The 16989-nt window shown below is 41.2% G+C and overlaps 1 protein-coding gene across 6 annotated transcripts in view; it reads left to right on the plus strand.

The window, feature by feature from the left end:
- Positions 1-16989, plus strand: part of LIMCH1 (LIM and calponin homology domains 1) — a 1973196-nt gene that overhangs the window by 919603 nt on the left and 1036604 nt on the right. For all 6 annotated transcript variants that reach the window (XM_044061504.1, XM_044061502.1, XM_044061501.1 and 3 more), the window contains exon 4: positions 7876-7982. In XM_044061504.1, coding sequence (XP_043917439.1) covers positions 7876-7982 — 107 coding nt within the window. The remainder of the gene's footprint in view (positions 1-7875; positions 7983-16989) is intronic.

Here is a 16989-nt window from a genome sequence, read left to right on the forward strand (position 1 = left end):
CCCCAAAAGAAATTCCTCAAGGTGCAGGAGATGTGCATGTCTCAGAATGAAGTTTGCCTTAGCTGGTGCAATAAATGTACAAAGGATAGGAAGGAGACGGAAGAAACGTAGAATCTGAATGAACTCTAACAGAAACGTTGTTACTTGCAGAATGACCAAGAGCCAGTGTAAGCACACGTTTGGCAGCCTAATTTTTCTGTATCAGACATCTCAGTTACTGTTGTTTAAGGACATTTTCATCTGTATCTAGAAAAATGAATAGTTAAAATCAAATGGATACTTCATCATGGGTGGATATTGCAACAGGTATGAGAGTCACTACAGCACTTAAGAAGTCTTCCTTCTACAGGTAAGCAACACTTTATGATAAATGCTTGGTGTACTGTATGATTTTATGCAGATTCATGAAATACTGCTCTTCACAGAAAAGAGTGAAAAAAAAGCACTGGTGTGCTACTCTGAGAAGTTGGCAACTACATTTATTGTTGCGCAGAATGGCTAACATTACGTTACCCTGCTGATTTTAAGCCAGTAATCTTAAACTGGGTGGTCTGTAAGGTCCAGGAATGTAACATTTTAACAGCAGAACTATCATAAGTACAATACTCCCAGCTAGGTTGTATAATGTTGACAGCATGTGATACGTACATATCCTAAGTATAGCTGAGATGCTGTTACATGGAGGACACTTAAACGCTGTTAGCTAGAACTCATTTCTGTGTATCACAACAACTATTCATATTGTTGATTTGCTTTTCCAGTGGTTTGTGTTGTGATAGACAGGCTGTCCAAATCTCACATCTTTACATACCTAGTTCAAAAGCATATACATGTTATATACCGGCATCATATTCCCTTTGCAGCTCCTGATATTTCCATAAACACAGTACTGTGACCTGGACTCTTTTAAATTTGAAGCAGCTTTCTGACACATATTTTGTACTTCATCAAACTAGTAAATCCTAAATCTTCTTCTAATTATAGCTCGTCTTCCGGCCAATCTGCATTTAATCCTTTTGATTGTCTTTCTAAATGATATGAACTGCCTTGTTCTTGTCTTCTGCCTTGGATTATTACTGTGTCATATATAACATTTAATAACTTTTGAACTCCAGCATCTAGTTTTCTAGGTATACACACAGGTGTACTTCTTTTTCATGTACAAGTATCTAAGCACATGAAAGTGTGTTTAAGATTTTCTTTTTCTTAGACTGTTATATGTTAAGATGTTTCTGTTAGCCTGTCAGAGAGAAACAATGGCTATGTCCTTCAAGAATGCAACTGCAGTCATAACATATGGGTTGTCCTGCCTCAGGCAGCCCTCGGTCGGCCGGATTCCAAAGTCTGGGTCCGACGTCGGCTGATGTCGCATTTCTCTCCGACGTCAGGGCGGCTGGAGTATATAAGCATCAGCCGACGCCATCTTCTTCAGTCTTTCTTGCCGCGCGGTGCCCGAAGCAGAAGCAGTTCGCAAGTGCCGGTCGGTCAGCTCCTGTATTCTTCGAAACCGAAGTCATCAAAAAAGCTAAGTACCCCGTTGGGGACCTTTTCTTGACTCAGCCCATGTCAGAAATTACTGAAAAAGTAAATAATTGTTTGTCTTGTGGTAAACAAATACCTCATAAGGATTTCCACTCTTACTGCCTCCCTTGCCTTGGCCCAGACCACGACGCCTCGGCCTGTGTCGCCTGTGCTCGCTTCAATAAGCGCACTCTCAGGCACCGGGCGGAGTTCGCAGAAGACTTCTTCGGCGACAAATTTCATTATACAATGCCGTCGGAACAACCGACAACGCAGACTCCTAAGAAACTAAAAGACCGAGACCGACATCCTCGGCCCGCATCTACCACCGACACCATGACTAAACTAACCGCGAGTGCCCCGGTTCCCCTCTGAGTCGGTTATTCCACCGCTCCGAACCGAAGACACCGCTTTACCGATACCTCCGATACCGGAGACCACTCCGACGCCAGTTATTGATTTTCCTCCGGATACTGAAATCGAGGAAATGCCCGAGACCATTGCTGTTGATAGGGTCACTTCTGCACGTGGAGCAGCTAGGCCTCCCATGTCCATGTCTATCAAGGCCTACACACGTGCTAAGGCAGCCAGCAAGTCCAAGCATCTTACTGCTAAAACCTTACCTCAGCCTACTCCTGAAACACAAATCATGTCTATGGCAGCAGATTTAATTTCCCTGATCAGAGGTTCCCAGGCCCATCCTGAGAGAGGATCCCAGCCTCCTCCTGACAAAAGGCCCAGGGTTGAACCCTCTGACCCTCTTCCTTCAGATGAAGATTCTGAGGACTCTGTTCACTCCGATAGCCAGGAAGAGCCCTTCCAGACCTATGAGGATTCAGATGCATAGGACTCCATTCCCTCAGCCTCCCCTCCTGAGGATATTTCTTTTGGGGAAGTTCTGCATTCCATGAGGGAGCATTTCAAGTGGCAAGGCCAGGAATATTCTGATTCCAGAAAGCGCCTTCGAACCTTCCTTAAAAAGCCCCAGCACAGACCCTTAGCTATACCTCCTGTGCTTGATGTTTTGGATGATTTATACTCTGACTCCAGTGTCACCCCTGATACTCTTCCTCCTGCCCCTGCCAAGCTTGACAGATACTGTAGGGTTCCAGAAACCCATTCTCATTTCTTTAAGGCCCATGCTGTTGATTTAGAAACAATTTCCCAGGGACCTAAAGGGGTTTCAGCTACCACCTCCAAAAATCCTTTGCCTTCTAACAGGGAAGCAAGGTCCTTAGAGAGATGGGGGAAGAAGGTTTACACCTCCACTACTTTATCTATGAGAGCTCTCAATTGTCTCTTTCACATGTTTCAATATCAGGATTTCCTGTTAGATGATTTACAGAAAACATTGGCCTCCCCTGAACCTTTAGATAGGAAGTCTTTGCAGGAGACTGTGCATAATGCTCAACAGGTTAGCAGTCACTTTCTACAGTGTGGATATGATGCATTGGAGGCTTCATGTAGGGCAGCTATGACAGGAGCGGTCATTCGCAGACATGCATGGTTGAAAGAACAACCCTTACCAGATCATGTTAAGGCAAAACTTCTTGACACACCCTTGGAAAAGAACAAGCTTTTTGGTGCTAATGCTAAAGATGTGTTAAAGTCCATTGAGGAAAAAGCCAAGTCAGTTCAGACAGTAAAAGATTTCCTCCAGGTTCAGCCGCACAGATTCAGCAGGAACTGGCCTTCTAAAAACTGGTCCTTTCCTAATCCTGAAAGATCACAAAGGGGCAAAAACAGGCGTGGCCGAGGAAGAGGCCAATACAGAGGATCCTACAGGGGACGACAATGGCAACCAACAAACCAAAGAAGTGACACAGGGGTTTCTCCTGCCCCGCAGGGACAATCTCAATGACTTTCCTCTAGTTCCGCTAACCAAGGAGCAAACAGAGGCTCCTTTGAAGGAAAGTTATCTCTGTTTTCAAAAAATTGGCACAAACTGACAACAGACAAATGGATTTTGGACATTATAGACCACGGTTACAGGTTCCACTTCCACACTTTGCCAAGAAAACAAGGCATGCCAAACCTTCCACAAAATCAGAGAGCAGAGGCTATAAAGCAAATTTCTCTGCTTGCACAGATCAAAGCAATAGAAAAAGTTCCACATCAAGAACAAGGCCAGGGGTTTTATTCAAGACTGTTCCTTGTTCCAAGAAAAGAAAGTCAATGGAGACCAATACTGGACTTGTCCGCTTTAAACACTTTCCTCATAGTACCAAAGTTCAAAATGCTGACTCTACAGCAACTCCTTCCCATGCTGGGCAAGGGGTCTTGCCTGTTTACTCTGGACCTCAAGGAGGCATACCTGCATGTCCCTATCAGACACAGCTGCAGAAGATACCTCAGATTTCTTGCAGGGCCAGAGCATTATCAATTCTCAGCATTGCCATTTGGCTTATCGACTGTGCCCAGAATATTCACGAAATGCCTGGCATCAGTAATTGCTCATTGCAGGCTCCAGGGGATTCAAATCTACCCGTACCTGGACGATTGCCTCATACAAGCGGACAACAAACTAACTTTGACAAAAAACTTGAATTATGTCATACACTTGCTACAGGCTCTGGGATACACAGTCAACTTTCAAAAGTCAAGACTTCAGCCATCCCAGCAAATAACCTTCTTAGGAGCCAAACTAGACACAGCCTCTCAAATGGCTTACCTGACAGACGACAAGCAAAAGAAGTTAACCCATTACTTCAAAAGTTTAGCAAAGCTCACCCAAATGACTGCAAGGAGATTCCTACAGGCCCTGGGTTACATGGCATCCTGCATCCTCCTGGTTCCACTAGCAAGACTACACATGAGAAAGCTTCAATGGTACTTAAAAAGCTTATGGTCTCAACACAGCAACAACCTAGAAGCAAATATCCCACTCATTCCATGTCTTCAAAAGGAATTTCTATGGTGGGCCTCAGCAAGCCAGTCAAACATAGATATGTCATTCAAAAAGCTTCAGATAACACAGACCATGACCACAGATGCCTCAGACCTTGGATGGGGGGCGCACATGGAAGGCAGATGTATTCAAGGACAATGGTCTCCAAAGGAAACACATCTGCATATCAATCAAAAAGAAATGTTAGCAGTAATGCATGCCATCGAGGCCTTTGGGCAACAACTTCAACAAGGCCACCTATTAATATGGACAGACAACACCACAGTGATGTGGTACATAAACAAACAGGGGGGCACTCATTCTTACCCCCTTTGCAGGCTGACAATGAATCTTTGGGAAAAATCACTGGGCCTAAACATACAATTACAATCCCAGTTTGTTCCAGGCAAAGACAATGTTCTGGTGGACAGTCTAAGCAGGAATTTCCTAGACCCCCACGAATGGAGGCTACATCCAGACATCTTCCTATGACTCACCTCGACATGGGGCAGGCCGGACGTAGACCTATTTGCCTCCCACTTCAATCATCACTTACAAAAGTTCTGCTCAAGGACATATCATCCACAAGCATGGAAAATAGATGCCCTCTCATTCAACTGGAGCACCCTGATAATTTATGCATTTCCACCTCTGCCACTGATGACCACAGTGTTATTAAAGATCAAAGCAGACAAGCCGAATGGGGATCCTAATAGCTCCAGACTGGCCAAGACAACACTGGTACCCACTACTACGGAGCATATGTCACAACAAAACTTTGGCCCTTCCACAATGACCCCAACTTATGACTCAACACAACTTCAGGACAGTTCATCCCAACATCCAGACGCTACAGCTGACAGCTTGGGAAATCCCATAAATAACCTTGATTTACCTCTCTCCAAGGAAGTTCAGCGGATATTAACAGAAGCCCGCAGACCATCCACCAGAAAAGTTTACTCAGCCAAATGGAAGAGATTCAGCATTTGGAATACCAACAAAGGTCATGATGCCTCATTTTTGAGCATTCCTCTCATCCTGGAATACTTAGCAGATATGCTGCATAAAGGACTTTCATTCTCTTCCATAAAAATTCATGCTTCAGCTATCTCAGCTAGATACAACACTGACCCACCTGTGTTTTCACATTCTTTGTTAAGGCAATTTCTTAGAGGAATCAAGAATATAAAGCCCCCAAGAAAGGCACCAGTACCAGCTTGGGACCTCAATTTTGTTCTAGAAAAATTGACTTTACCTCCCTTCGAGCCAGCAGCTTCTGTGGATTTACAATTTCTTTCCTGGAAGACAGCTTTCCTGTTGGCCATTACCTCAGCAAGAAGGGTTTCGGAATTACAGGCCTTAATGGCAATACCACCGTTCATAACCTTTCACAGAGACAGGGTCTCCTTACGAACCAACCCTACCTTTCTGCTAAAAGTGGTATCTAGGGTTGCCTTAAATCAAGCAATTCACCTGCCTACTTTCTTTCCTAATCCTGAGAACAAAGGGGAAAGACTGTTGCATACCTTGGACATACACAGACAACTTTGCTACTACCTAGACAGAACCAAGACCAGTAGGAAGTCTGACCAGCTTTTTGTAGCTTACGCCCCTGCAGTACAAGGAAAAGCAATTTCTAAACAGACAATTTCAAAATGGATTGGACATTGCATCAGATTCTGTTATTCCTTCCATGGAAAGAGTGTGCCAGCCAATGTCAGACCACACTCCACCAGAGCTACAGCCACCTCTACAGCCTTCTTAAGAGGGGTGCCTACAAAAGACATTCTAGAAGCTGCTACATGGAGCTCCGTGCATACATTTTCCAAGCGCTACAACCTCCCTTTATATTCCAGATCCAGAGCAGGTTTTGCTTCGGCAGTCCTGCAGGGACTGATAGCTACACCATCCCTTTCTTAGAGTATACCACCTCCCCCAGCTAAGCTTTGGTATTCAACCCATATGTTATGACTGCAGTTGCATTCTTGATGGACATAGTACAGTTTTGTACCTACCATAAATGTAGATGTCCGATAGATATGCAACTGCAGTCGGGTTTTCCCTCCCTCCATCCCCTCTATGCCTTGGGTCCACTCCTCTCCCTGTTATCCTTAGCTGGGGATATCTGTTATGGTGTATCTGTTTATTGCTTATTTGTTGTCTGGAAACCTATTTTTGTCTTCCAATTTGATTACAGCCTTCCTTGGAGGGCACCTGGCATCTGGGGCAAGAAACACTGAAGAAGATGGCGTTGGCTGATGCTTATATACTCCAGCCGCCCTGACGTCGGAGAGAAATGCGACATCAGCCGATGTCGGACCCAGACATTGGAATCCGGCCGACCGAGGACTGCCTGAGGCAGGACAACCCATATGTTATGACTGCAGTTGCATATCTATCGGACATCTACATTTATGGTAGGTACAAAACTGTACTTTTTGCTTCCTTCATAGCACATGTAAGTTTTAAAGCACTGCACCTATCATTTTCAAATAATAACTCCCGTATAGAGGCACATCTGCTTTGAAAGCTTGAGTGATTTGTTCAGTAAAACAAGCTGATGAGATCAAATGCATCACATCACCTTTTTGGTCTAGTGCTTTCTGTCACTGGAGCAGTATGAAATTTCTTATTTTTAGTCATATGCTGCTAGCGTCCATCTTTTTCTCCCTTGTAGCAATGAAATGTGCTGGGAATGGGACCCGGAGATTCTTGCAGGCCATCATTGCTGTCTGTTTAGATGAACTGCAGTCATTTTATATAGATTTTTGTCAGTCATTGTTGCGGAGACGTGCCTTACCAATCCCATCTGGCACTGTGATCTCTCTGATGGAGCTGGCAGTGAAGATTGTGTGCACATATCTGCCTCTCACTCCTGAGGATAGTCTCCTGTAGTTTCTCACACACACACACACACACACACACACACACACACACACACACACACACACACACACACACACACACACACACACACACACACACACACACACACACACACACACACACACACACACACACACACACACACACACACACACACACACACACACGCACACACATACACACACACACAGTTCATCACTACAGGAAACATTGTTGGCACTCATAGATCAGTGTAATTTCTTCCAGCTGAGCTGAAACTGGAGGCCATACTTTGATGGGTTACTAAGCTTAGCATCTGACCTGGCCAGCCAGCTATGTACAAATCTGAATACTTGCCTACTAGCGTAAAGGAGTAGGCCACTGTTTTCTGCAGTGAGACAAGAAATCACTGAGGTGCCTACTTCTCGTATGATTACAGATGTATTAGCCTGGAGTTATTTGTTTTAAGTAGGAGTTAACTATTTGACTGTTAAATGTATTTATATGATGGCTGAAATCTCTCCAAATAAGCTTTCTTTCCTGTGCAGTATTCAGTGATAGTTTCAGTAAGCTCTTAACATCTGCCTTTTATTTTCTTAAAGGACAACATCACCTTGTTCTTAAGGGGCTGCAAGGAGTTTGGACTAAAGGAGTCACAGTTATTTGATCCAGGGGACCTCCAGGACACATCTAACAGGGCTACTGTCAAGTAAGTTAAAGAAATGCCAGAAGATAAGCTATTATTTTGTCCTGCTAGAACATTCTGATGGATTGTTAGAAGCAGTGTGACTGGAATTTTAACATGCCGATCAGTCATGGTGAAATTATGAGATCCCAAAGGGATTCCTTCCCACATAAAATGTGACTGCCATTGGAGGAGATGTTCAGAAAGGAAGTTTTGGTAGTTTGATTTTGTTCTGTGAAAGCTTTTTCTCATGCTACTGTAGTAGCTGAAAGCACTGCTAATGAAAATAGATTCTGTCTTCTTTCATTAGTGTTGTTAGGAACTGGAAAGGAATGATTGAAATGCTTTTGGAGACTTTAATATATTAATTATGAATATTTTTTTAGCTGTTAACCATATCTTATGAAAATTCTCAGAATATCTCCTTTTATTGGTAGATGCTGTAAGTTATTACTTAGCATGTATGCACAGTTTGTTAGGTACAGAAAGGAACTGATAACCAAGCTGTTTGGAAGTGGTGTATGTGTCTGTGTAGCTTCTGTTAGAAATGAAGCAAAACTCCTGAGATAGTTAGCTCATTGGTGCTTATGGATGAAGTAACACAGGATACCTACTCTGGGTTGTGCTAGGAACTAAGGCTTGTGAGTAAATCTGACTCATAAATGGTTGCAGAGCACACTACAAAGAAATGCAGTGCATGTCACATATCCTAAAGATTCATTTTGACTCACTCGTGAGTGGAGACCTGGTGGAGCGTAGTGCAAATGGTAGATGACTCATAATAGATAGTATGTTAGGGAACTATTCTCTGTACATGTCTCCACCCACATGATTGGGGAGTGCAGATGTTGACCTATAGGATGATACAAATTCTTTTTTGGGCTGTACCACCTGCTCACATGGTGGCAGGGAAGGACTCCACAGACGTTGACTATGATTGGAGTGCAGGACCGGTAGAAGGAGCTGCTTGACATGATAGTATACATTTCAGAATGTGAAAGAGAAATGCAGTAACATTGTGGAGAAAGCAGATTTGATTTAAAGCTACAAGCATCTATATATACATATGGCTGAAACTATCAATGTAAAAAGAATTTTGTAGGAGAAAGCTAGTCCAGTATGAGTGTTGAAATCCATAAAATTAGAAATAGCAGTATAAAAAAAGCACATTAAGAATACAAAGAGGGGAAGTGCCATTGTCACAGAGATGTGATAATTATACTTAAGTTCATAGGTAGGTACTAGGCTATCTGCGCAAAGGCATTTATAAGCTTAGCCGGAATGTGTTGGCTTTCGCTGCCCCCTTAGATTAGTTCCCTGTGCTTCTGTCCAGCAGAGCCACTGAAGTGATCCCCAGGGTAAACTTCCTGTTTCCCATCCACTCGTCAAAGTTTCTCTTGAAGAGTGTTAGTGAGAAGCTCTGCCTAATGTAGATTGGAATCTTGTTCCAGAGCATGGGAAGTCTCTGGGACAGGAATCTATCCCTCCAGCATGTCCTATTTATTGTTGTGGTGAAGTTTAGATCCCTAGAGTGTATGGCTCGAGGGGATGTGTTTTTTTTTTTAGGTGGAGCATGTCCATCAATTCTGGGTTGGACATGGCCTTGTATGTCAGGCAGAGATCACCTCTGAGTAGGCAGTATGCAACCGAGTACAGCTGGAGTTTCTTCAGTTGAGTTGCATAGGGCATCTGTTTGAGGCCAGTGATCCTCTTGGTGAGGTACTTCTGTGGTCTTCCCAGCTGTTGCAGGTGTCTTGTGAGGTACATCCCAAATGGGGTGTTATAATCTATGATGGGTCAGATGAGTGATGTGTAGAGGGGCACACTGACCTCTTTTGATCTGGATGCAAACCCTTTTGTGATTAGGTGGGCCACATAGAAGGATTTTCCAACCACTTTGGCAATGTGCCTATCAAAGGAGAGATTACTATCTACTTGGGTCCCCAGATCCCTTATTTCGTCTTCCATATTTAGGGGGCTAGCACCTATGTGGTAATTTGTGGGTACTTTGTTTTTTCCAAAGGGGATGACTATGCACTTTTTGGCATTTAGTTTGAGACCATGGTTTTAACACCAGGTATTTGTCTCACTGAGACCTTTTTGGAGGATGTCTGTGTCAGACAGAGAGTCAATTATAGCCCCTAGTTTGTGTCGTCTGTGAACTTGGTCAGCCATAGTCCTCCTGTGCTTGCTTGTACCTCTGAGAAGTATATGCTGAACAGGAGGGGTCCTAGGACTGAGCCCTGGGGAACACCACTTGTAACTGGTTTGGAGTGAGACCTAGCTCCCTCAACTCTTACCAAGTGGGTTCTGTCCATGAGCCAGCTGGCAACCCATCTTGTGACTTAGGGGTTTATGTTCAGGCTGGTGAGCTTGTCTGTAATACCAGAGTGGGGAATGGTGTTGAAGGCCTTTGCGAGATCTAGGTAGGCTGTGTGGACCACCTTTCCCTCATCTATAGCCTTGGTAACTGTCTCAAAGAAGTCCACCAGGTTTAGGAGGCATGATCTGCCCTTAACAAAGCCAAACTGGGTAGGGTCCAGTGTTTGGCAGTTCCCAATGTCTCTGTTAATGAGATCCATGATGATGCACTCCATAGCCTTGCAGTCCAAGCTAGTCAGGCTTATAGGGCAATAGTTCCGGGGTCAGTTGTGGCTCCACCTTTGTGGAGCAGAATAACCATTGCTGTCTGCCACTCTATGGGCATGTAGCCTGTGGAGAGGCTGAGTTTGAACAGTGTGTTTAGGTGAGGGGTTAGTTTATCTTTGAGCTCATGTAGGACGCAGCATGGGACACCATCTAGTCCCATTGATGCTGTGTTTTTGGCTTTGGAGAGGGCTATTTTAACCTGAGTGTCTCTGATTTCAGAGGCACTGCATTCTTCTGGTATGGTTATGGGCCCTTTTGAAGGTGAGAGGGGGTGAAGTTTGTACTGAACCTGTCTGCCAGGATGTTGGTGATATCAGTCGGTTCAGTGTATTTTGTACCATTCTGTACTTACTCTGTGCAGATCTGGGAATTGCCACTTAGATTCTTGACATAGCTAAAGAATGTCTTGTGGTTATCTTTGGAGTCCTTGGTAATTTTTCTTTTGAATTTCGTCATTGCTGTCTGTTTAGATGAACTGAAGTCATTTTATAAAGATTTTGTCACTCATTGTTGTGGAGACGTGCCTTACTAATCCCATCTGGCACTGCGATCTCTCTGATGGAGTTGGCAGTGCAGATTGTGTGCACATATCTGCCTCTCACACTCCTGAGGATAGTCTCCTGTAGTTTCACACAGACACACACACACACACACACACACACACACACACACACACACACACACACACACACACACACACACACACACACACACACACACACACACACACACACACACACACACACACACACACACACACACACACACACACACACACACACACACACACACACACACACACAGTTCATCAGTATAGGAAACATTGTCGGCACTCATAGATCAGTGTAATTGCTTTCGAAGCTAGCCTTGGATGATTTTATGAGGGATCGTTAATAGCTACCATATCCTTGAACAACGGACTAACAAACAGGACAGAAACGGGTAATAAAAGTTTACATTTTCTACTAGAAGAATTTGACTATTATCTATCTAAAATTAAGCGACTACAATTGGACAACACATATTTTCAAGAATGTGTAAAAGAAAAAGTGGTTCCAAAAGTGTTACGCATGTGGCGATACCTCAGTGGCTTAAAGGCTGACTCTTCATTATTTAATGAACTGATTGAATTGTTTGACCAGCATGGTTATGACGATATGAATTTAATTATAAAACACAATGATAAATTGATTAATGAATTAATGGAAATTGTGACAGATTTGGATCATGTGATTTGTGCACATAGACAGTACAACGATTTTAAAAATGAACATGTGAGAATTTTTAAAAGTATAGAGGAATTGACTTCAACTATAAGGGCTCGTAAAATAAAAAAGCTTAATAGAGATGAAATAGAGTATAGTAGAGGTGTTGCTAACTGCAGTCCCACACCCTCACCGGAATGGGGTAACAAATTTAGGGACTACAATAGAAGTAATAATAGTGCTTCTGACTTACACCCCTTGCACCTTGAACAGGAATAGCCTTTTTTAGACCAAGAAGAATACCTCCCTTTGAGACATTCAGAGCGATTGAAGAACAGGAATCCACCTTAAGACAATATGAGGGTAGAAGAATATCAAACCCCACAACGGTCGAACAACAGGTGGAACAGGGGCGGGAAGACAATGGGAGGGGGAGGTATCCTTACAGCAAGGCATGGAACACCAAGAATTAAATAGCCTAAATACTGGTGAATTTGATGAGGATATACCCCCCATTAACCCTGTAGATGAATTATGTGACCACCTCTTACCTCCTTGTTGTATAACTACAAACTTTGTTTTGGATATCGCTCATTGTGATCTGTTTGCAAAAGGTTTTACATTTGTTCCTAGGCAACGTAGTGATGCAGGTAATATCTTAATGGCTCTAAAGTTATACACTCATAAATTAAACCTGAGAACTATTTTGCAGAACGCTTTTTCTGATCAATTTCTTAATCCCCTAATGATTTTGAGTACCTATAACCCCCCCCCCCATTGTACCCCATGATCCTATTATTTGAAAAAATATGTGAATTAGATATTCGGAATTTAATGTCCAGGCACAGAAGCCTAAACAGGGATGATGTAGAAGAAGGGCATGCCATTAAAGAAATTTATGTTTTTTAGAACAAAATCAGGATCGTGAAACCTGAAAAGGGGGCCGGGGTTGTTTTAATGAATTTAGAGGACTATAAGAAGAAGATGTTACATGATCTAAATGGAAGGATATATGTCAAGTCCTCCTTAAATGAACTGAATGGGGCTTACCTAAAAAATTAAAAATGAACTTCAAGATTTGTTTATTGAAGGATCCATAACAATTGATGAATTAAATTACCTTACAGTCACTCATCCAAAGGTGTTGGTAATATTTGGGTTACCGAAGCTGCATAAAAATCTAGAGCAGCCACCAATGCACCCTATAGTGGATTCTAAGGGCTGTATCACACAACCTTTGGCCAAATTTTTGGATACTAAATTAAAACATCTAGTACTTAGTGAGTCTCACTTGTGCAAGGATTCATGGAATTTTTTGAAGGCCATCAATAATGTACCCTTTAAGGACACTTACATGTTCCTTACTATAGACATCAATGACTTATATTCAATAATTCCCCATGACATTGGACTAGCCTGGTTTAGTGAATACCCATATGACAAGAAGGTGGAACATTTTGAAGTATTACTATATCTACAACTTTTGGAGACTGTTCTAAAGAATAATTTTATTTTATTTGAAAATGAGTTTTTCTTACAACAAGTGGGTGTTGCTATGGGATCAGCCTGTGGGGGTTTATATGCTAATATAGTAGTGACACAATGGGAAAGGAAATATTTACTTCCCTCTGAATTCTACTCTTATATTAAATACTACTGTCGTTTTTTGGATGATATTTTTGTTTTATGGGATGGACCTTATGAAAAAATTAATGAATTTATGGCCTACATTGATTCAACAACACAATTTTTAAGGTTCACCCACAATTTTGATCTACACAGGAAATCATACTTGGATATTTTGATACCCAAAGATTATAACAATGGAAGATTTACTTCCAAAAATTACAGAAAAAAGACATATTCAAATTCCTTATTACACTACACCAGTATCCACCCTCAAAAACAGAAAAAAGCTGTAGTCAAGGGTCAACTTGTCCATGCTGTGCGCATGGTATCCAATTTGGATGATTTTTTAACTGAATGCGAAGTATTAAAAAACATGTTTGTGAAAAGAGACTACCCCGAGAAATTTGTTACTGAAATTATATTGGAAGTGGTTTATAAGAGGGAGAGGAATTTTTACACACCACTTCTAATTGAATTTCTAACACATCAGGTCACCACAACCAGTGGGACCACTGTTGACCATGAGGGTGCGAATAGAAATTATAATACATCCTTTATAACAGTTTTTACTGTAGCTAGCCTTGATTTAAAAAACATTTTGGCAAAAAATTGGACCATACTTAGACAAGATAGAAGCCTAAGACAACATGTAGATGCAAGGCCCACCATAATATATAGAAGAGGTAGGAATTTGAAGAGCTGTTTCGAAAAGAAACAGAGTTCTATGAAAAATAATGATGGTTATATGAACAAGTGTGGGATGTGTCATTTCTGTAAATATATAAGGGAAGGATATGAATTTGAAATAAATAACATAACTGTTAGACTAAAAAGGAAATATAATTGTAACACTGAAAGGGTAATATATTGTGCTTTGTGTGAACAATGTGGGTGTTATTATATTGGCAAAACAGATAGAAAATTGAGGAATCGTATTTATGAGCATTTATACGAAATAAGAAGAAAAAAAGAAACAAATGCTCTGAGTAAGCACCTTATGGAGAATGGAGGGCACTCTTTTCAATTTTTTGTTATAGATCATATCTCTGCTGAAATAAGAGGGGTGCCTGGTCTATTTTATTGGAAAAAAAGGGAACTGTACTGGCTGTTGGTCTTAGATGCTGGCAACTGGCCGGGACTGAATGAGAATATTTCTGTCAGTTCCCTATTAAGATTAAAAGCCTTAATGAGATAATATACACTTTTTAATTTTTTGAATATTTTATATATGTGTAAAAAACTTTTAAATAATAATGTATACCTTTGAAATGACTATTGTTGTACTGTGACAAGTGTGCACATATGTATATTTATATCTATATTAACATATATGTATTGTTTACATCTATATTTTAATTGTTCCAAATCTATAATGAAAAAACAGTTTGCTTATTGTCATTATATGTTGAACAGATCCTTGGTTGCAATCTTTTACTATATATATATTCATGTATACTCTTACTACAACTTTAAGGGGGTGTGGCTATGAAATGGGTTTTTACTCATGTGATTACCTTAATTTAGTTTAAATATCAATGGTTTTAAGTGTGTTTTGTCTGATGAAGTTCCGTATTTGTGGAACGAAACCGCTTACCAGCATTTGATTGTTCTGCTAATAAAAGTGTTTTGTGGATTGGATTCATTTAAAGCATACAGATACATCCTGCAACCTCGACTGGTCTATGTTTTGGTTACAGTTTTTGTGTACTTTTTTCTTTGGCAGTTTGTTATGCATGCATTTTGAGGTTTAGACTTCTGGCATTGAGTAGCATTAACCTCAATTTTTTGTTACTTGTGCTATTTACAGCAGTGGGTTTTTCTTTTGAGCATTCCCTAAAAAAGGCACTATGGGGGTGGCAAGAGCCTTGCCCAGTATTCGAAAGTCTAAGGGTGACAGTTGCAAGCCGTCTCTAGTGAAGCAGCATGGCTTATCGAGCATGTCATCCCAGGCTGGCAGACACTGGATCCCCTTTGAATGACACCAGAAGCTTAGCCAATTGTTGAAATTGATAATTTTTTCTTTATACTGTGGTATCATTCTTGGTGAGGGCAGGATGCTACTCAGGGTCAGGGTCATACTACCTGGGCTACCTGATCAGAGAGCTCTTCCATGTCTCCTTTCATGTAACAAACAATAAACCAAGCGCTTTCGCTTGGTTATTACCGAGCTTCTTCAAGGTTAAAAAATCTGTTGTGTAGTCAGCCATGTTAAATACTAAATGCAACGTCACATGACATACCCCCCCCACATGTGAGTCATCCCTAATCAGTTTCTTAAAAATACAGTGTGTATAAACTTTCGTTAAATGTTAAATATATGTTCCAATCCAAAATTCAAACTCAACTTTGAATCCAGTAATGCCAAAAATGAAAATATATGATATATTACAACACATATAAAAACACATAAAAAATAAATTAAATAGTAATGAAATTAATAAACATGACAATAATAAATATTAAACTAGACCATAAAATAAATAAATGTAACTTCTTCATTACCAACACAGCACATGATAACCAAACTAGAGCATTAAGCTAAACTGCAAGTACATCCAATAACAGTATGTTTAATGGGGAAATTTAAGCAGTCTACAAGAACTCCGATTATAATCGTGCCCTTCTTAATTTGAGCACACTGTTTATATTCAAGGCGTCATTCATGCCCGGTGGTCTAATTGCATCCAGTCTAAGCTGCCAAAACAGTTCCCGATACTCCAACCTAGCTTCCCAGTTCCCTCCCCGTGGGTCGGGTGTCACTTGTTCTAGAAATGTGAACTTAATTTGCATATTTTCACATAGCTGTGAATGCTTAAAAAAGGCATTGGTCACTTTACCCTTACTAATATCATATTGGTGTTCATAGACTCATTCCTAAAAATCCTCTCTGTCTTGCCTACATAAAAACTGTGACAATGTAGGCAGATTCCCAGGTATACCACTCCTTTGGTGGCACAGTTAAAGTATTGTTTAAACTTGTATCTAAAATTTCTGGAAGGGATAGAAATAATGTCTTTATTCAACATGAAGGCACATTGGTTACATGAACCACATCTATGGGTACCCTTCTTAATTCTAGTGGACTCATTCTTAACAGCCTTGTTTTTCTCAAAAAATTCTTTCAAATTCGTTCCTCTTTTCCTAACGAAACCTGGTACTGAAGGGATGAGATGTTTTATATATTCATTCACTGAAATAATGGGCCTGTACTTTAAGATGACCTGTTCTATTACCTGAGAGTCTGAAGAATATGTATATGCAAAACTATTCTTAAATTTGGAGGTGTTGTTGTCTTTCACCAACTCAATACCGGCTGTCCCGGTACCTAGTAAAGTGTAATACCTAGATTCCCTGTTATCAGTAACTTCCTGGGCCAGTCCATCAATCAAGCTGACTGGGTATCCTTTTTCTATAAATAAGCCACGGAGTGTGTTAGCTTCCTCCAAAAAATATTCAAAAGTGCTACACATTCTCGAGGCTCTAATCAATTGGCCCTTAACTATCCCTTTTTTCTGGTAAAAAGGGTGCCCGCTACAAAAGTGAAGGTA

Source organism: Protopterus annectens, chromosome 2.part0 (assembly GCF_019279795.1).
Source record: "Protopterus annectens isolate FY-2018-M chromosome 2.part0, PAN1.0, whole genome shotgun sequence".
Taxonomy (NCBI): domain Eukaryota; kingdom Metazoa; phylum Chordata; order Ceratodontiformes; family Protopteridae; genus Protopterus; species Protopterus annectens.